We start from the raw sequence: 15,998 nt of genomic DNA, 5'->3' as shown, positions 1-15,998 counted from the left end.
TCAGTGTTATTTTACCTGACAAAGTTCCTTGTAAATAAAAGTAGCATCAGTCAAGAATTGTGGATCCTCCAAAAACACACGGTTGATGAATCGGGGTCTTTATTTCTATGAAAAACGTCAGGTCAGAGCGTGAAACTCGTTCTTAACATACAGAAACACATTTTCTACATTTACACAGATTATCAATAATGAAACCCTGAGGGCTTTTCATCCGGAATATCTTACAGGCAGGTCAGCAGTCCAACGTGTAAAATGGATATTACTTAATAAAATAAAAAAAACCCTCAAATTTCAATGAAGATTTAGAGGAAAGACCTCTGACAGTTTGGAGGTAAAAAAAACAAAAAACAAAACAAAGGAAAAGTAAAATCACTCATTTCCTCTTCGACTCTTCTTGTGACTTTTTTTTGAACTCCTGTCATGTGAAAGAAACAAAATAATGTTGAATGGTTAACATCTCATAACCAATAATCAAATCACTCTGGAAATCTCTGCTGTACGTTACATTTCACTTTCACAGCCATTTTAGTTACATGTTGGCGTCACAGAAAGCGCGCAGGGCGTCTGAAACCTCAACACAGCGTTGTTTAGGGCTGCAAGATTAATCAAATTTCAATCATGATGTCAGCCTCTGCGATTACATAACCGCAAAAGGGTGCGATTAAATTAATGAAAGCATGTTGTGTGTGTGTGTGCGACTCTCCAGTCTGTGCATTATCCACGGCCAACAAAGATTTGAACAGTCAGATTTGATCAGTCTGTTCAGGCAGGAGCCCGTGTGGCTGTGTGGTCACGTGAGTATGAAGCGTAGACTGGAAGGTGCAGAGCATGCAGAGAGGCGCACACAGCAGGCCACGTGGAAAACCGACAGTAACGAGCAGGCTGACATCTGTTATATGGGGATATTTCGGATTCAGCCTCAGAGATATTATCGCGGCAATATTGTCCACAATAATCACTAGGGATGCACTGGAATATTCATGAAATTAATCGGACTAAAAAAGCAAAAAAACAAAAAAACAAAAGCACTTTCGGTGTTCAGCTTAATATGTCAAAAGGCCAAATTCATGTTACCGAACAATTCCGTTGACATGTCGGCAGTGTGGAAGCATTTTAAAGTGTTTGCAGACGCTGTTCTGCTGAATTTTTCTCCCAGCACATCCGCCTCCATCTGTGGCTGACTTCTTAGAAAAGAACCGCTTTGAGTGTTTCTGTCACTCGTCTGTGAGAAGGAGATTGGGCTCGCCGCACCTACATTTGGAGTGCACACGTATTCCAGCCTTTACGGTAAAGTGAAGCGGCCCACAGCGAGCTGAAGAGAAGCTGTGAAGTCTTCATGTTACAACATTATTTATCAAACTGGGTCGGGCTGGACGAATTTAGCGCGAGGAGGAAACACATGTGACAACGCCAGATTTTCAAAATAAGGCGTCCACTATACAGGATGGAAATAAGATTAAGTGGATTATATTCACAGAAAGTCTAAAACATATAGCACGTGTCCATTAGAAGTAAATGGACTCATGTAATTTACCCCCCCCCCCCCCCCACCATAGTCTCTCCACATCCTGTGAGAAACACGGAGGAAAAAGCACATTTTGGCTATTTAATTTATAAAATGATTTAAAAAAAAGGCTAAATAAATGGAAAAAATATGAATGTACTTGTTTGGTATTCGGGAAAGTTTTTCATTATATTCAGTTTCGGCCAAGAATTTTCATTTCGGTGCATCCCTAATAATCGCAATACGACCTTTTCTCCAAATTGTGCATGCCTAGTTTAGTTAATCTGCTGACGAAGAAAGTGCGACACGACTGAAAGCTCCAGAACAGCTACTGCTTTGGACCTGAAGTGAGATTGTTTTGTCAACTACTGTTTCCATGGTGACCTTTCAGTCAACATGGATGAAAAGTCCCTAAAGTGGTGAGAGAAAAAAAGATTGTGGATCTTTATTTATTTCGATCTATCTGCTGATGATCATGTGAAACCTACAGAAAACTACTGTTCAGGTTGTTTTGGTGCAGATTAAAATATATTTGCAGAGTACAGAAAAATGTCTTTGAATGTCTGGTTGCGAAATGAATGACTTTTCGAGCACTTAGTTCCTGATTTAATAAGTTAAAGGATGTCATTTTAGGAAAGGTGCTTGTGTTCACACAACATTTAGTAATTAAAAGCGTCTCTTGTTAAATAATTTTTTTAAAATAGGGGTTTGCAGAGAAACTCATTTATTATATTGCTTGGTTAAAAACGACAGTATGGTTTCAAAACTCAGGTCTTGCAGCTACACTATTATAGAAAATGTTCCAGTAACAACAGGATCATCACTCACCTCTCTGGGGACTTTGAGTGGCTGCGATGTCTGTGGCTTCTGTGGTGACCTGGTGCAAAGTAATGACAACGTCCACACATTAAGAACAAACTGTAGCCACATCAGATCCTGTACAGCAAGGATTTATTGTCCTTCTACATGATTTAGTAAGAATTTAATAATTTCTCAGACCACGAACAGCCCAGTAGTAGTAAATATTACGGTTCTCTCTGTTTAGCATCAATGCATCCAACTAGAACCTGCATTCTTGTTTCTCTACCTGGAGATTTGGAGCGGTGGCGTCTTTCTCTGGACCGGCTGCGATGGCGGCGAGGGCTCTTGCTGCGATGGCGTTCTCTCCGGGGCGATGGGCTGAGTACATTCAACAACAATCAATGAGGATAAGCTACAAGTAGTATTATTGAAAAAGGAGACAAAGGATTTCAGCAAATGCAAACATACCTTCGCCTCTTCGGAGATCTGCTCCTCCTGGAAAAACATAAAGCCACAAAGGAAGTGATTTAGAACTGAATCCTCGTTTTGTAAAATGTCTTATTTAGTCTTCCTCACAACTGACGTACATCACACAAAAATAAATTCTTAATCTCTGTATATGGAAGGATAATAGAGCACAAACCGCCTGGGTGAGCGGCTGCGTCTGTAACGAGGTGAGGGAGATCGGCGAGGTCTGTCGTTGTCTCGATAACTGCGCCTGTGGGGTTCGGGGGTCTGGAGTCTCTCCGGCTGCAGGCGGAAAAACACAAACACTTTCAAACCTGTGGAAGGTGGTAATTATACAACACCAGGTTGTGCAATAAAATGAAAGTTTTGTAGTCGCTTAACGCTACATTCGAATATGTTAACATATAAAATAACTGAAATAAATTTATAGTTATTTATATGCACGTGTTCACCCAGGGAATAAGTCTGCATTTTATTATTATTAAGCTATTCAACCATCCGACAAGCATTTCTGACAGAGTACGCTGGCAGCTGAAGTGCAACACGCTGGGGCCTTGTCCTCCACGTCATCTCGGGAAATGTCATTACCTTTTCTTCTTCCTCGTCTTCTTCATCTTCACTAGTCTCCACCTCATCCAGGTCTTCCTCCAGAGCGCTGATTCGTGGGTCTAACATCTCAGCCTCCTCAAGGACATGTCTCTTCTGTAACACACACACACACACATCAGAGGTGTAGGCACCTGAAACGAGTTGTGAGTGAGTGCACATGATGTAAACGTACCTGGAGGCGGGGCAGAATGATGTCGCACATCCTCTCTGCATGAAGGAGCTCGTCGATGAACTCGTCCACATGCATCAACTCAAACTCTGAAACACAAACAGAAGCAGCCTGAATGAATTCATCGCACATCCAAAACATAATCAGAGTCTCTGAAATTAAATTTTTGGCCTAATAAATAAAGCACAGGGAGGAAATACCTAAAAATAAGCCTTTGTCTGATGAAGAAAGTTGTGCCACAGTAGAATAAGTGAGAAACATGAAGTCCAAATGTGTTTATTAAAACTGGTAGAGCGCTCACTGCACAGTATACTAACCACCATAACCATCTGTTATCACGACAGCAGGTGAGCCGCACGCCGGCTTATTAATGACGCAGCCTCAAACAACTGAAACCAACATCTGCACCCTGTGCGTTCACCGTTGCTTTACCTGGTCCGTGCGTTAACTATCCACCGCGACCTGTAACGTAAGTCAATAGTCTACCAATTTGTTTTTACCGAGTGAAGTGTGTGCGAGAACACATGCACATAAGACGACTGCTGCCCCCCTGCGCTCGGACTCGCCAGGGCACCTGATGACATCGTCCATCCCGATGTTTCACTGTAGACATCGCCCAACCTTACTGCACAGGAGAGAGCATGTTTCATCTTAATTGAACTCTTAAAGCCTTTTCAGTTTTGTAGACCGATCACAGGGTTTCTTTTAAGCCTGGTGGGTCTTCTGTACTTGGACACGGAAGACTGTAAAAACCAAGAGCTGCTAAAACCACATTGTCTTGTTTGCATGTGCAAATTAACAAGATACAACATGTAGATCAGAAAACTTCTTGGATTGGGGATTGTTAAATGTTAAAATTGTCTGTACTGCTTGTGTAACACTAAATGTCACATTTCCCGCATTCACACACTATTGATGGAAACTCACGCCAGGTATCCACTGACTCTGGCTACGGCACGTTACGGCTCCACCGCGGTTTTGATGCGTCCTCAGCCCAGCGCCAGTCCACTGGAAGCGTCTCAGAAGCGTTTCAGCAGCGGAGCGTGCAGCCTGCCCCACATTATTGACTTGTTATTAATTTGTCCGTTTTGTGCTTCTGCTACCTTCTTCACAGCTCTGTGTGACCCCGTTTCATTCTGTCAGCTTCAGGCTGCGTTTCCCACAAGGAGCCTTTCAGAATCAGAGCGTTTTGCCTGATTTTGCTGACATGTTTAGATTTTGTTTGCTTTTTGTGCTTCTACTATGATTAAGTAGGCTATGTAGTTAAATGGCTTCTTTTTGTGTACGTTTTAACCGCGTTTATTGTTATTTTACGATCGGGAGTCTCCACAGGATGTTTTATTTTGAAAATTGACCGGATTCTCTCTGCTGTTCTGTGTCTGACTTCCTGCCCGGTTCGATCTGCTCTGTGCTGCTTGACGCAGCTAGCGGCAAAAATAGACCTGCTTAAGCGACCAGATGAAGTGCAGTGTTCTTCTTGTGGCCTTCAGTAATGACTTAAATTAATCATTCGTGGAGGGATTTTCAAAACTCACCTCCATTTCTGTTCTGACTCTTGATTTTTCTGTAGTCGTTGTACAGCGGCTCCAGGTATTTGTAGCAATCCACTGCTGTGCCAGTTAGTCTCATGTACATCGCGCCAAGTAAACGAACATATCTAATGAAAACAAAGAGCACAAGGAGCCCAGTGTGAGTAAGCAGATTTCATGTTAGCTTGGCATGCACATCATGCTTCCATCATTCATTCTGATGTCCTTGCAGAGCTTTGTAAACAAGCTTTGAATTGAAATCTTTATTGATGACTTAACTGATAAATTGACATGTCAAATAACTATTTGTACTTTTCACTCTTTGTCACCTTTTGGATTTATAACAAATTAATATATTTTTGCATGAATAAAAGGGCATTGAGTGTGCAGGCTTTTTTTTTTCCTCTACGTTTTGGTAGGTTGGTTGACGAAGGGAATACCGAACCAGTGTTTGTTTAATTTCTTCTCTCAACAGACTGAAAACTTACTTGAAGTCCTCGTTTTTTATAAACTCAACAATGATGTCTTTTTCAGGTTGAATCTGCAGCATCTTCAGGGTGAGGCAGAGGAAGGGAGTGGGCTTTATGTTTCCACCATAAACTCCACCAACATACTTCAACTCCATGGCTTTGTCGACAACCAGCTCAGCTGTGGGTGACACAACAAGCACATACTTCATATACAGGCCTTGAGAAACAGAAACGGCCAAACACTAACATTTAACCACAGTCTCACTTGAAAAATAGACAAAGAACAGTTGTGTCAAAATATTTTTAAGTTTTGTATATTATCTGGTTAAAAAGCAAACAACAAACCACAGCTGTATGCAGCAAGCTATATAAGATGAGCCTTTATTGGTCGACAGTAGTTCTAGAAATTCAGGTCTTGCAGCAGCACAAGGACAGAAATAAGAAAGACTAAATTATTGGAATAAAAATAGGAACTATGAAGGAGCAAATACAGTTTAAATTACATGAGTGACAGTGTGTGTGATTAGTAGCAGCTGAGTCAGCAAAGTAGGTCTGAGCCATAAAACAATACTTACATTTATCGCGATCTAATTTTCCTCAATAACAATATAACAAGTGTTGAATAACAGTATGATTTTATTAATTTGATTCACAAAAGAATGAGTACTTTATTTTTCTATTAAGATATTTAATTTGTTGAGGAAAAGATGATTATAGTTTTGAATGTTCTGCCTCAGATTTGTGAAGTGATCCACTGCTTGGCATCAAGTGTTCTGACCATAAGGAAAAGTTTAAAACCACATAATTAACCATCTGCTTTCTTCAACTTTCACTCAGGAGGGGGGAAAAAAAGCCTTTAAACTTAAAAGAAATAATGATTTGACATTTATCATGATAATTATCGATGTCGAATGATATGAAATGTTTTATCGTGACAACAGTTTTGGCCGTATGTCTCAGCGGTACAACATAGTATAGTTTATGTAAAAGAAGTACACTATAAATGTATACAATATGATTAAGTAATGACACCTTCTATTTGTCTGTATTAATATAGAAACAGATAATCACTAAAAATGTGTGTTAAAAGAAAAGAATATATAGAATTAAGTCTCTTATCAGTTAATAAGAATAATGTTTTTTTGGTTACAGCGCCAAAAGGTGAGGCTTGTCTTTGTTTTAACCATCCACCGTCTGGATCAAAACTAAACATGGAGAAGCAGCGTTCAGTTTTTATGCTCCATATATCTGGAACAAATTCCCAGAAAACTGCAGGTCTGCTGAAACTGTCAGTTCTTTTACATCAAGACTTTTCTTTTTATCAATGCATTTAATTAGATCAAATGTAAGGCTGTAGATTAATGTCCCGCACTGCACTGTGACTTTTACTGCCCTGTTTTACCCTGTTTCTATTTCCTACTCAACTCTTTAAAATGTAACACAGTACTTTTATAAGTCACCATTTTCTTTTGTTATCCAGACAATACACCTAAACTATTAGGAGAACTAATCTCACGCTGTTGCAAAGTGATTTTCTTTTGGGTTTCTGTCTTTTTAGTCAACCAAAATAAACAGTTGTGGGAGCTAACTTGGGCAGTGCTAACGTAACTAGCTAGCTTATTCTTGCCATTTCAATAAATATAAGGTAACGTTGGACGAATACTGTTAGAAACACAATGCTAGAGCAGTTCCAGAGTATATTTCTTGGATAAAATACACTAAAGTAACATAAATGGTTCCGGGTTTTTTTTTTGGAAGCTAACATTAGCTCGCACAGCTAGCATGCTAACTCACCGGTCAGACCGAAACACTCCTCCTTCCAGTATTTAGACTCGTAGATTCGAGTCCGGGTGATTTTCTCCACCAGGTACTGAGGGTTGGTCCCGTGTATACTGTTTGCATCTTTAACGGTTCGGTTTGCCATCGGAATGAAGAATTAGTTCCAACAAGCATAAACACACGGCGGCACAGAGTAGCAGCAGCTAGCAGCGAGCCATCAGCGGAAACGGAAAGGGGAAACTTCTTCTTCTTCTTCTTCTTCTTTAATGGCGGATTGCAAACAACTTTTAAGTGCATACCGCCACCTGCTGTACTGGAGTGTGTAACATCATATCACTCAGCTATCAACCTCAATAAGGTGCTCTCTCATATTCTGTTCACCAACCCAGTGTCTTTAAGAAATTTAAATAATGCCTTCCTGGTGATTCTTATACCCTTTTCTTCTCCTTCTGTTCCCAACACCCCCATCAGATTCCAGTCCCGCCCTGCTTTCTGAACCCTGTCTTGAAATATCTGTCTTTCCAACTCAAACAATATGCAGTGCAAAATGACACGTTCAACATTTTCTTTAACCCCACAGTTTTCACATTTTTCACTCTTCCTTTTCCCCAATAAAAACAAGGTGCCATTCAGTCCTGTGTGATCTACTCTCAGTCTTGTCATAATAATTTCCTCCCGCCTGCTCCTTTCGCTATAATTTTTATTACTGACAGACTTTTGTATTTTACAGTAACTCCTTCCTTTCCTGTCTTCCTCCCACCATTTCTGCCATATTTCAGTACCTTTCTTCTTAATGGCTGTTTTTCCTTCTCCTTTTCCTAGCGGTATTTGAACTGTTATTTCCTTTTGTAATGCCTCTTTTGCTAGTGTGTCTGCAATCTCATTTCCATTTACTCCCTCATGAGCTGGCACCCAGCAAAACTGAACATCTATCCCTCCCCGATGTAATCTTAATAAGCTCTGAAACATTTCTATCAGCAGGTCTTCTCTGCCAGATGTCATTGACTGAATGCTTTTAATAACTGCTAAGGAGTCTGTGCATAATATCACCCTATCAGGTCTGACTTCTTCAACGCACTGTAATGCTATAATGACTGCCACTATTTCTGCTGTATATACAGATAGCCTATCTGATAATCGTTTTGAGATATTTATTTTGAATTCTGGTATATTTATTCCAATTCCCACACATTCCTTTTTGTTTTTGGATCCATCTGTATAGATTTTTAGATAATTATGGAAACTGTTTCTCAGATAGCTGCTAGTCCGTATTCCCACTTCCTCTATTCCCCATCCTCTTTTCTTTTCCAGTATACTAAAATCTGTTTTTACGTCTGGATAGAGCCACGGTGGAATGTTACTGACTGGACTGGCTGTGGTGAAATCTAATGCTTCCATTCTGTATTCCCTGACTCTCTTTTCCCCCGTCCATCCAAACCCATGCCCCCGAAACTTGAAATATTCCCAACAATCCTTTGTTATCTCCTTTGTAGGGTGGAAAGGGGAAACATTTCCGGTTCTTGTTCTTCTGGTGTTTTTTTTTTTAATTACAAGAATTATATATATATATGTTACAGTTCACATTTTCATAAGGAAGGAAAAACAAAAACAGTGAAAAAAATAAAAAAACAATTATAAACAACAAAAATAAAGTATACGGTCAGAGTATCAAACAATAAATATCAGTTAAATTAATTATAAGGTTAAATTAGATAAATGTTGATGCTGATTTACCCTTTAATCCATAAATACAGACTATATCATTTTTTAAGTCAAATTTAAAAACATTGAAAAGAGGTTTGTTCTTCATAAATTTTGATTTATGAATAAAGAATTTTCCAAGCAAAATTAATAGATTGACTATGTATTGTACAGAGGAGTTTGAATCAGAAAAACAAAAGAAAATGTCAAAATTGGATAAGTGTACATTTGAGCCAAAGCGTCCATTAACGAAGCATTGCATATCATTCCACAGAGAAGAGCTATGTGAACAGCAATAGAATAAATGGTCCAACGTTTCTGTTTCCAGAGAGCAGAAGGAGCATTTTTCATCTACAGTAGGGATAAATTTTGAGATTATCTCGTTACAGGAGTAACAATGGTGAAGAATTTTAAATTATATTTCTTTGTTTGTAATTAAAAATTTATGTGGGTTACTCCATGCTCTATTCCAATTAATATTTTTATACAGGGGGGTCCATTTGTACCTGCATGCTGAGATAGATTTTGCACATAAAAGGTTCTTAATTACTTTGTTGTTGATTTTTCTGTCTAGAAAAGATAGACCATTTATTGAAACACTGCTGGAGAAAAATACATTAATTTAATCTTTCTCATCTCTAAGTAGGGTGATGATCCCATGGGGTATAGCTCTGGTTACAACGTCAAATTCTTTTCTTGGAGGATGGAAGTTAAATTTATGAGTGAAGTCGTCATATGTTAAAATTTGATTTGAGTTATTTAACAGTTGGCCTACCAGTACAATGTCATGTTTAAACCAGTTTTGTATAAAGAGAGTCTTGTTTCTATGTATGATCTTCCTGTTGTTCCAGATAAAACATTAGTGAGGGGAGAAATTGTGTTTGTACAAAAGTGACCAACAAGTTAGAGGCTGTTTATGGAAGTTTGACATTTTGATTGGCAGTCTGTTGATGGAGTATGGGCACTGAAACAAGCGGCAGACCAAGGCTGCGGTCGAAAAATCTAAATAAAATCTCCTTTCCTAACCTCCTTTCCTTGACCTCGATGGAAAAACGTCATGAGGTCAAGGAAAGATGTGAAGGTCAGGACTTAGGAAAAGAGGACCGCGGGGCTCAGAGAACCCGACTGCTCTTTTATAAGCGACGTTACTGACGTGACCTGCTGTGATAAAACTACAATATTCCGAAGATGGACTACAAAAAGCGCATCTTTGACTCTGCGCCCCGTGGTGTTGTAATGCAGGCCGTCTAAAGGTGGACACCACGGTGGAATATATTACCAATGAATGACCAAGATAGCATAAAGGCAGACCAAATAATGGACAAGTTGTGACATTGAGAATGCTCACACTCACCCTCCTGCCCACCCACAGGCCTATTTATGTATGTAAATACAGTGTTTCCCACAGAATGGCAGCGTAACTGTGCCGAGAGGAGATGCTGAGAGAATATATGTCAAAATATAAGTCAAATTAATTTGCTGAAGGCTGCAGTACATAACGTGAGGCTAAACGCTGCAACATCCTCACTTTGATCACGTTACAAGACCAGTAACAGCTCGCATGGGTCTCAGTTATTGTTGACAGTTTAAGATAAATGCATATTAGCAAGTTATGGCATCAGAGAGAAAAGGCTTAATAGCCAATGATAACTTACATGGTGATCAACCTCCTTTATCCGTCATGGTTGGTGATTTATTTATCTTTTACTGCAGAAAACACTTAATGGCTTATTTCAACAACCCGAAACATAAAACGGTGTTGAAACAGTATTAGATTACAAAAAAGCCAAAAGAAAACAAACTAAAAGAAAGAAGGTAATTGTGAGTCTTATTAAAGTATCATAATGTTTGTCTGTATTGCAGGATCTTGCTAAATATGGTTGATGGATTTTATCGTTTGAGTTTGAGAACGTGCGCCACTTTAAATGTTGCCGCCGCAAGGAATTGTGGGACGGAATTCTCTCCTTTTCCTTTCATAAAGGATGGTCCGGTGTACCCTATGCTAAAGGAGATAAGAAAGGAAGCATTGAGGCACCTTTCCTCAGCTTTTAGAGAATTCAAACAGCTCTTATCATGGCTGCCACTGAAATACTTCCGGTTCACTTCACTCAGTTTAGGAGCCTTCCCAAGCAAAAAAGACTTTTCGAACGCAGCCTAACGGCCTTTCTGCTTGCCACTCCTTCTCCCTACATACTTCCACTCCGTTTGCGCGTTCATGCAGAGGGTCCGCCACATTGAGTGCCATCCAAAACCAATAAGGGCGGAGTGGTAGTGGGTTGTTAAACCCTCAAATGCCAAGTCAGCACCGATGCTGGCTTGTTGAAGGTGTGTAACACCCTTTGCTGCACGATGGGAGACCCTTTTTTAAATTAAATTATAAATTAATAAAGCGTGGTGGAGTGTGGTCCTGCTGTTTGAGGCTTTCTGGAGTCATTGCGGAGCCCCGAGAGGCCCAGTCGCAAGGCCTCACCGAGTGTTGGGTTTAGGCATTGTTGTAACCCCAGAGGTTGGGGTTAGTGAAAACCCACTGGGAAGGCTGTAGGAAGCAGGCAGCAGACCGAGGCAGACGGGAACAGGGATGATAAGCAGGACTAGACATTGGAGGATCAGAATCAGAAAGAGCTTTATTGCCAAGTAGTATTTTACAGGTACGAGGAATTTGCCTTGGCATAAAGTGGTGCTTACAGTACACGTGAACATAAAGAGAAATAGAAATAAATAAAAAGTGAAGAGATGAAAATTGTACAAAAATTACAAGAAGGCTATAACACTAATGGAAAAAGAGAGTGCAAAATGGACGAGGTAATTAAGAAGAATGTGCAAACATTGACAATATGAGCATAGTTATATAAGAAGAATAAAAGAATAGAGAATAATACAACCACATGCAGAGAAAGAACAAGGTGGCAGATATTTCCATGTGCATTACTCTGGGTTTGTGTTGTGCAGACGTATTGCAGCGGAAGAGGATGTTGTGTAGATAAATATATAAATTGACAAAATATAGAACAACAAGGATTAACAATTGACAAGAAATATGAGCAACATGCCAGGTTTGTGCATGACATGAAACAAATAATATTTACACGTGCAGAGAGGAGGATGTGATGATGCACCATCCTTGTCTTTGGCAGGTTGAACTTTTTTCAGCTGTCGCAGGAAGTAGATCCTCTGCTGGGCCTTGTTGGTGAGGGAGGAGATGTTGAGTTCCCACTTGAGGTCCTGGGAGATGATGGTGCCCAGGAAGTGGAATGAGTGCGGCGAGATGCATTGTTGAATAACTTTTTAACAGGAAGGCGGTAGAGGCAGGGGAGGGGCGGCATTGGGCTCGGGGTGGAATTCCCTTTAGAGACAGCTTTCAGACCCTGTCCCGCCCGCAGCGAATGTGCTGCATTGCGGACGGAAAATTCTAAGTGTGGAAAGTCTGAGTTTTTGGGGAATAGCTTTTGACAGGAAGGCGCTAGTGCGAAACGCTTTTCAGTGTTGGACTTGGGGTGGAATTTTCAGTGAGACTGAGGCCTTTCGCTAGGTTTTAGCGCCGGAGGCCAAAAAGTAGAAAATTAGCGTTAACAGTAGGTTAGAGGATGGAAACCACCTCCAGATGGGCCTTTTTGGAGTAACTCTTGACAGGAAGGCTGTAGAGCTGTGGGGGGATTTACGGTCGACCTGATGGAGTGAAGTCAAATTTTCAAAGGTAAAGCTGATGGGCGGGCCCCCTGGGGCGGTGGTAGGACTGGTTACTGACTGGGAGGCCTGGGAGAGGAAGCCTGGCTCTTCTGAAGTGGAGGTGGACTTGAACCTGGGACCTTCTGGCTGCAATGGAAGGCAGTACTTCCACCAGACCATTCCTAATTGACCACAACCACTTGGGGTACCTTGGTCACAGAGACCTTGGTCACATTGGTCCCCGAGTGGTTGGTGTGAAAACCCACTGGGAAGGCTATAGGAAGCAGGCAGCAGACACAGGCAGACAGGAATGGGGATGAGGAGAAGGGGAAGACATTGGAGATTGACATGCATTGGGGAATAACTTTTGACAGGAAGGCGCTGGAGCGAAACGGTTTGTGACGTTGGACTCGGGGTGGAATTTGCAGCGGGACTGTTTTGCTTTGCAGCTTTGGGTCTTCACTGCAGTCCCCTGCAGTCCATTGCAAAAGATTCCTATGCCTAATGTACAATGGATTTATATTACGTAGCTTCTGACTTTCAAAGGAGACCAGAATTATGCAGCTAGGCCTAATGGTTGAGGAGATATTACTGATTTATTTGGGGAAAAGGGACTGGAAAAGGATTTTTAGTATAATGTTTTGAATATACTACCTCAGATTTGTGAAGTGTCTACTGTTTGGCATCAAGTGTTTGTTCTGATACAATAGTTTAAAACCACAATTACCATCTGCATTTGAAAGAAATAGTGATTTGACATTTATCGATATCGAATGATATGAGATTTTTTATCGTGATAGCATTTTTGGCCGTATTGCCAAGTTCTAGTGTTGAATAAAGATGCTTACGTTGATTTTAGCTCGTAGTGTTTGTATGTGGGTGTTTTTATGGGAAGGTGGTTCTTTAAGATTAATTTGAGAAGTACCTATGACCTTGTTCCACATTTTCTTGTTCTTTTCTCTCTATATTTGCTTCCCCTTGGATCAATCTTAAAAAGACATAACATCAGCTTCCATTTCTATGCAGATGATTTGCAAATCTATCTCCCCATCAAAAGAAAAGGTGGTAGTTCTTTAGGTAAGTTTGAGAAATTAGCCAGAAACTGCTGGATTGTGAAAGTATCCAACAGAGAAACTCCCACCCCCTCCCTTCTGAGCTAAACAACTCTGTGTTAAACGGCGGCTTGGTTGTGAAGGGAACAAGTAAAATACCAACATGGTCTTGGTTAATAAAGACAGTGTGGTCACAAGTTGATCTGCTGTCTGCCATTTTAAAGAGTCATGGCTGGCTGTTTGCTCTTGAAGTTGTTTCATTCTACGCCGCCAGAGGGTGAAGAGGTGATGATGGTGTAGGCTAGTGGAATATTGATCTGACTTTTATTTATTTTTCCACATTGATCTGAGTTCGAATCCCGTGTTGAAAATACTTTTTTTTTTATTCGTTTTAAAAGGTTGAATCGTTTTTCTACATGACACGTGTTTACAGACACAGACTCCAAAGACAAATCAGAAAGGTATGTTTTCTCTTTTTAATGAACAACTACAGAAAGAGGCATTCGCAGGGACAGCTACGTATTCTCTTCCTGTTTTCAACAGCTGTCGTATCTACGACAACCACAGACGCATTCGGCTGAAGGTCACCAATTAACAGGGCCACTCGTTAATCCGAAATACCGGGGTCGAGGCGAAGCAGATGGGGAGGGCTGCCAGGGTTCGAGGAAGAAGAGGCAGGACGGCTCATCTGTGTCCTGTTAGAGAACAACAAAGCCCTGTTCAATAAAAATATCTGATCATGTTGAGGAATGTTCTTTCCAATAACACCAATCTTTCCAATTTGGGGTTCTAATGACTATATATTCCTTTACAGGCCAGAATCTGAGGACGGTGGACAACATCCAGACTACTGTGTTTCCATGCACCACACATGGCTGATCTTCCAGACCCAGGACAGTGTAACAGACGGTTCAGAGCACCTAACTTTTATGCATTGGTGTTTAAAGACAGTTTCAACAAATATGACAAAAAGTGTTTTAGAAGCAACTTGCCTACCCTGTCTTTAACAAGATTGGTTGACTGTTTTTGGCCCTAAATTTTTTAAACTTCAACGAGAGTAAAACCGAGGTCATGATTTTTAGACCCAGTGGCGCCTCTGATGTCTCATAAATAGACCTGGACACCTTATGTTAAGTCGGTTATAACAAACCTGTGATTTTAAAATGGAGAAGCAGATCAACTCTGTTGTGAAAACAAGTTTCTTTCAACTTAGGCTTCTTTCTAAGTTTAAGCCCTTTTTGTCCTTCACAGACTTTGTGAAGGTTATACATGCTTTTATCACAACACGCATTGATTATTGTAATGCTCTGTCTGTAGGTGTTAGCCAGGCCTCCCTCTCTCGTCTACAACTGGTTCAAAATGCTGCCGCTCGTCTCCTTACGGGAACTCGTAAGCGTGATCACATCACCCCAGTTCTTGCCTCTCTTCACTGGCTCCCTGTTAATTTTAGGATTGATTTTGAGATTCTATTGTTTGTTTTTTTGTTTTTGTTTGTTTTTGCATTGATGTGATATGTACTGTGAGCTCTTACTAGTATGTATTGTCAGTTGTAGATCTGTAGTTGATGCTATGTTGATGCTTGTATGTTGTTCTTAAATGTAAGTTGCTTTGGATAAAAGTGTCTGCCAAATGAGTAAATGTAATTGTAAATGTAAATGTTTTTAAAGCCCATCATGGCCTAGCTCCAGCCTATATCACTGATCTATTGAAGCCGGATGCTCCTCCAAGTCTTTAAGTCACTAAGGTCCGTGAACCAGTCTCTTCTTGTTGTCCCTACAATACGTCTCAAGAGCAGAGAGGATCTAGCTTTCTCAGTCGCAGCCCCGAGACTGTGGAATGAATTGCCTCTTTCTGTCAGACTGGCCCCCCAGCCTTTCAGTTTTTAAATCACGACTTAAAACACATTTTTATTTCTTGGCTTTTATTCTGGCATGAGAGCTGCTGTATGCTGTATTTGTCTGGAGCTGTATTTTGTCTATTTATTGTTTCATGTAAATGTACAGCACTTTGGTCAACCTGGTTGTTTTAAATGTGCTTAGAAATAAAGTTTGATTGGTTGATTTTATTGTGTGTCATGTAATGTGGGGAACTGGTCTTGGTCTTGACTCGGTCTCGCCACTCCCTCGGTCTTGGTCTTGACTCGGTCTCAGCCCCTAAAAGTTTTGGTCTTGTCTCGGTCTCGATAAACTCTTGACTTGGTCTCAGTTTGGGCGGTCTTGACTACAACACTACCCATTGGTTTTCGTGGGG

General features: G+C 40.6%; 1 protein-coding gene across 1 annotated transcript; it reads right to left on the bottom strand.

Annotated features, from left to right (window-relative positions):
* Window positions 1–77: 77 nt before the first annotated feature.
* prpf38a (pre-mRNA processing factor 38A) lies at window positions 78–7,570 on the bottom strand. Its single transcript, XM_038714981.1, has 10 exons — window positions 7,345–7,570; window positions 5,569–5,728; window positions 5,087–5,208; window positions 3,555–3,640; window positions 3,362–3,475; window positions 2,949–3,055; window positions 2,774–2,800; window positions 2,592–2,683; window positions 2,333–2,381; window positions 78–415 (listed from the first exon to the last, which is right to left on the bottom strand). The coding sequence occupies exons 1-10, from the start codon at window positions 7,472–7,474 to the stop codon at window positions 370–372; spliced, it is 933 nt and encodes a 310-aa protein (XP_038570909.1). The 5' UTR covers window positions 7,475–7,570; the 3' UTR covers window positions 78–369.
* Window positions 7,571–15,998: the final 8,428 nt, after the last annotated feature.

This window comes from Micropterus salmoides, unplaced genomic scaffold (genome assembly GCF_014851395.1).
Source record: "Micropterus salmoides isolate LMB-PRFRI ecotype aquatic unplaced genomic scaffold, ASM1485139v1 Ms_hic_scaffold_13, whole genome shotgun sequence".
Classification (NCBI taxonomy): Eukaryota; Metazoa; Chordata; class Actinopteri; order Centrarchiformes; family Centrarchidae; genus Micropterus; species Micropterus salmoides.
The sequence above is the reverse complement of the archived record's forward strand: the minus strand, read 5'-3'. Positions and strand labels throughout refer to the sequence as shown.

Bases quoted from the DNA above. Each gene is read 5' to 3' on its own strand.
- prpf38a (XM_038714981.1), bottom strand. From the start codon at position 7,474: ATGGCAAACCGAACCGTTAAAGATGCAAACAGTATACACGGGACCAAC. The intron at 3,641-5,086 runs GTGAGTTTTGAA...TTTGTGTTTCAG, and splicing joins GAGTCAGAACAGAAATGGAG to AGTTTGAGTTGATGCATGTG. The intron at 2,801-2,948 runs GTTTGTGCTCTA...ATGTTTTTCCAG, and splicing joins CGCAGCCGCTCACCCAGGCG to GAGGAGCAGATCTCCGAAGA.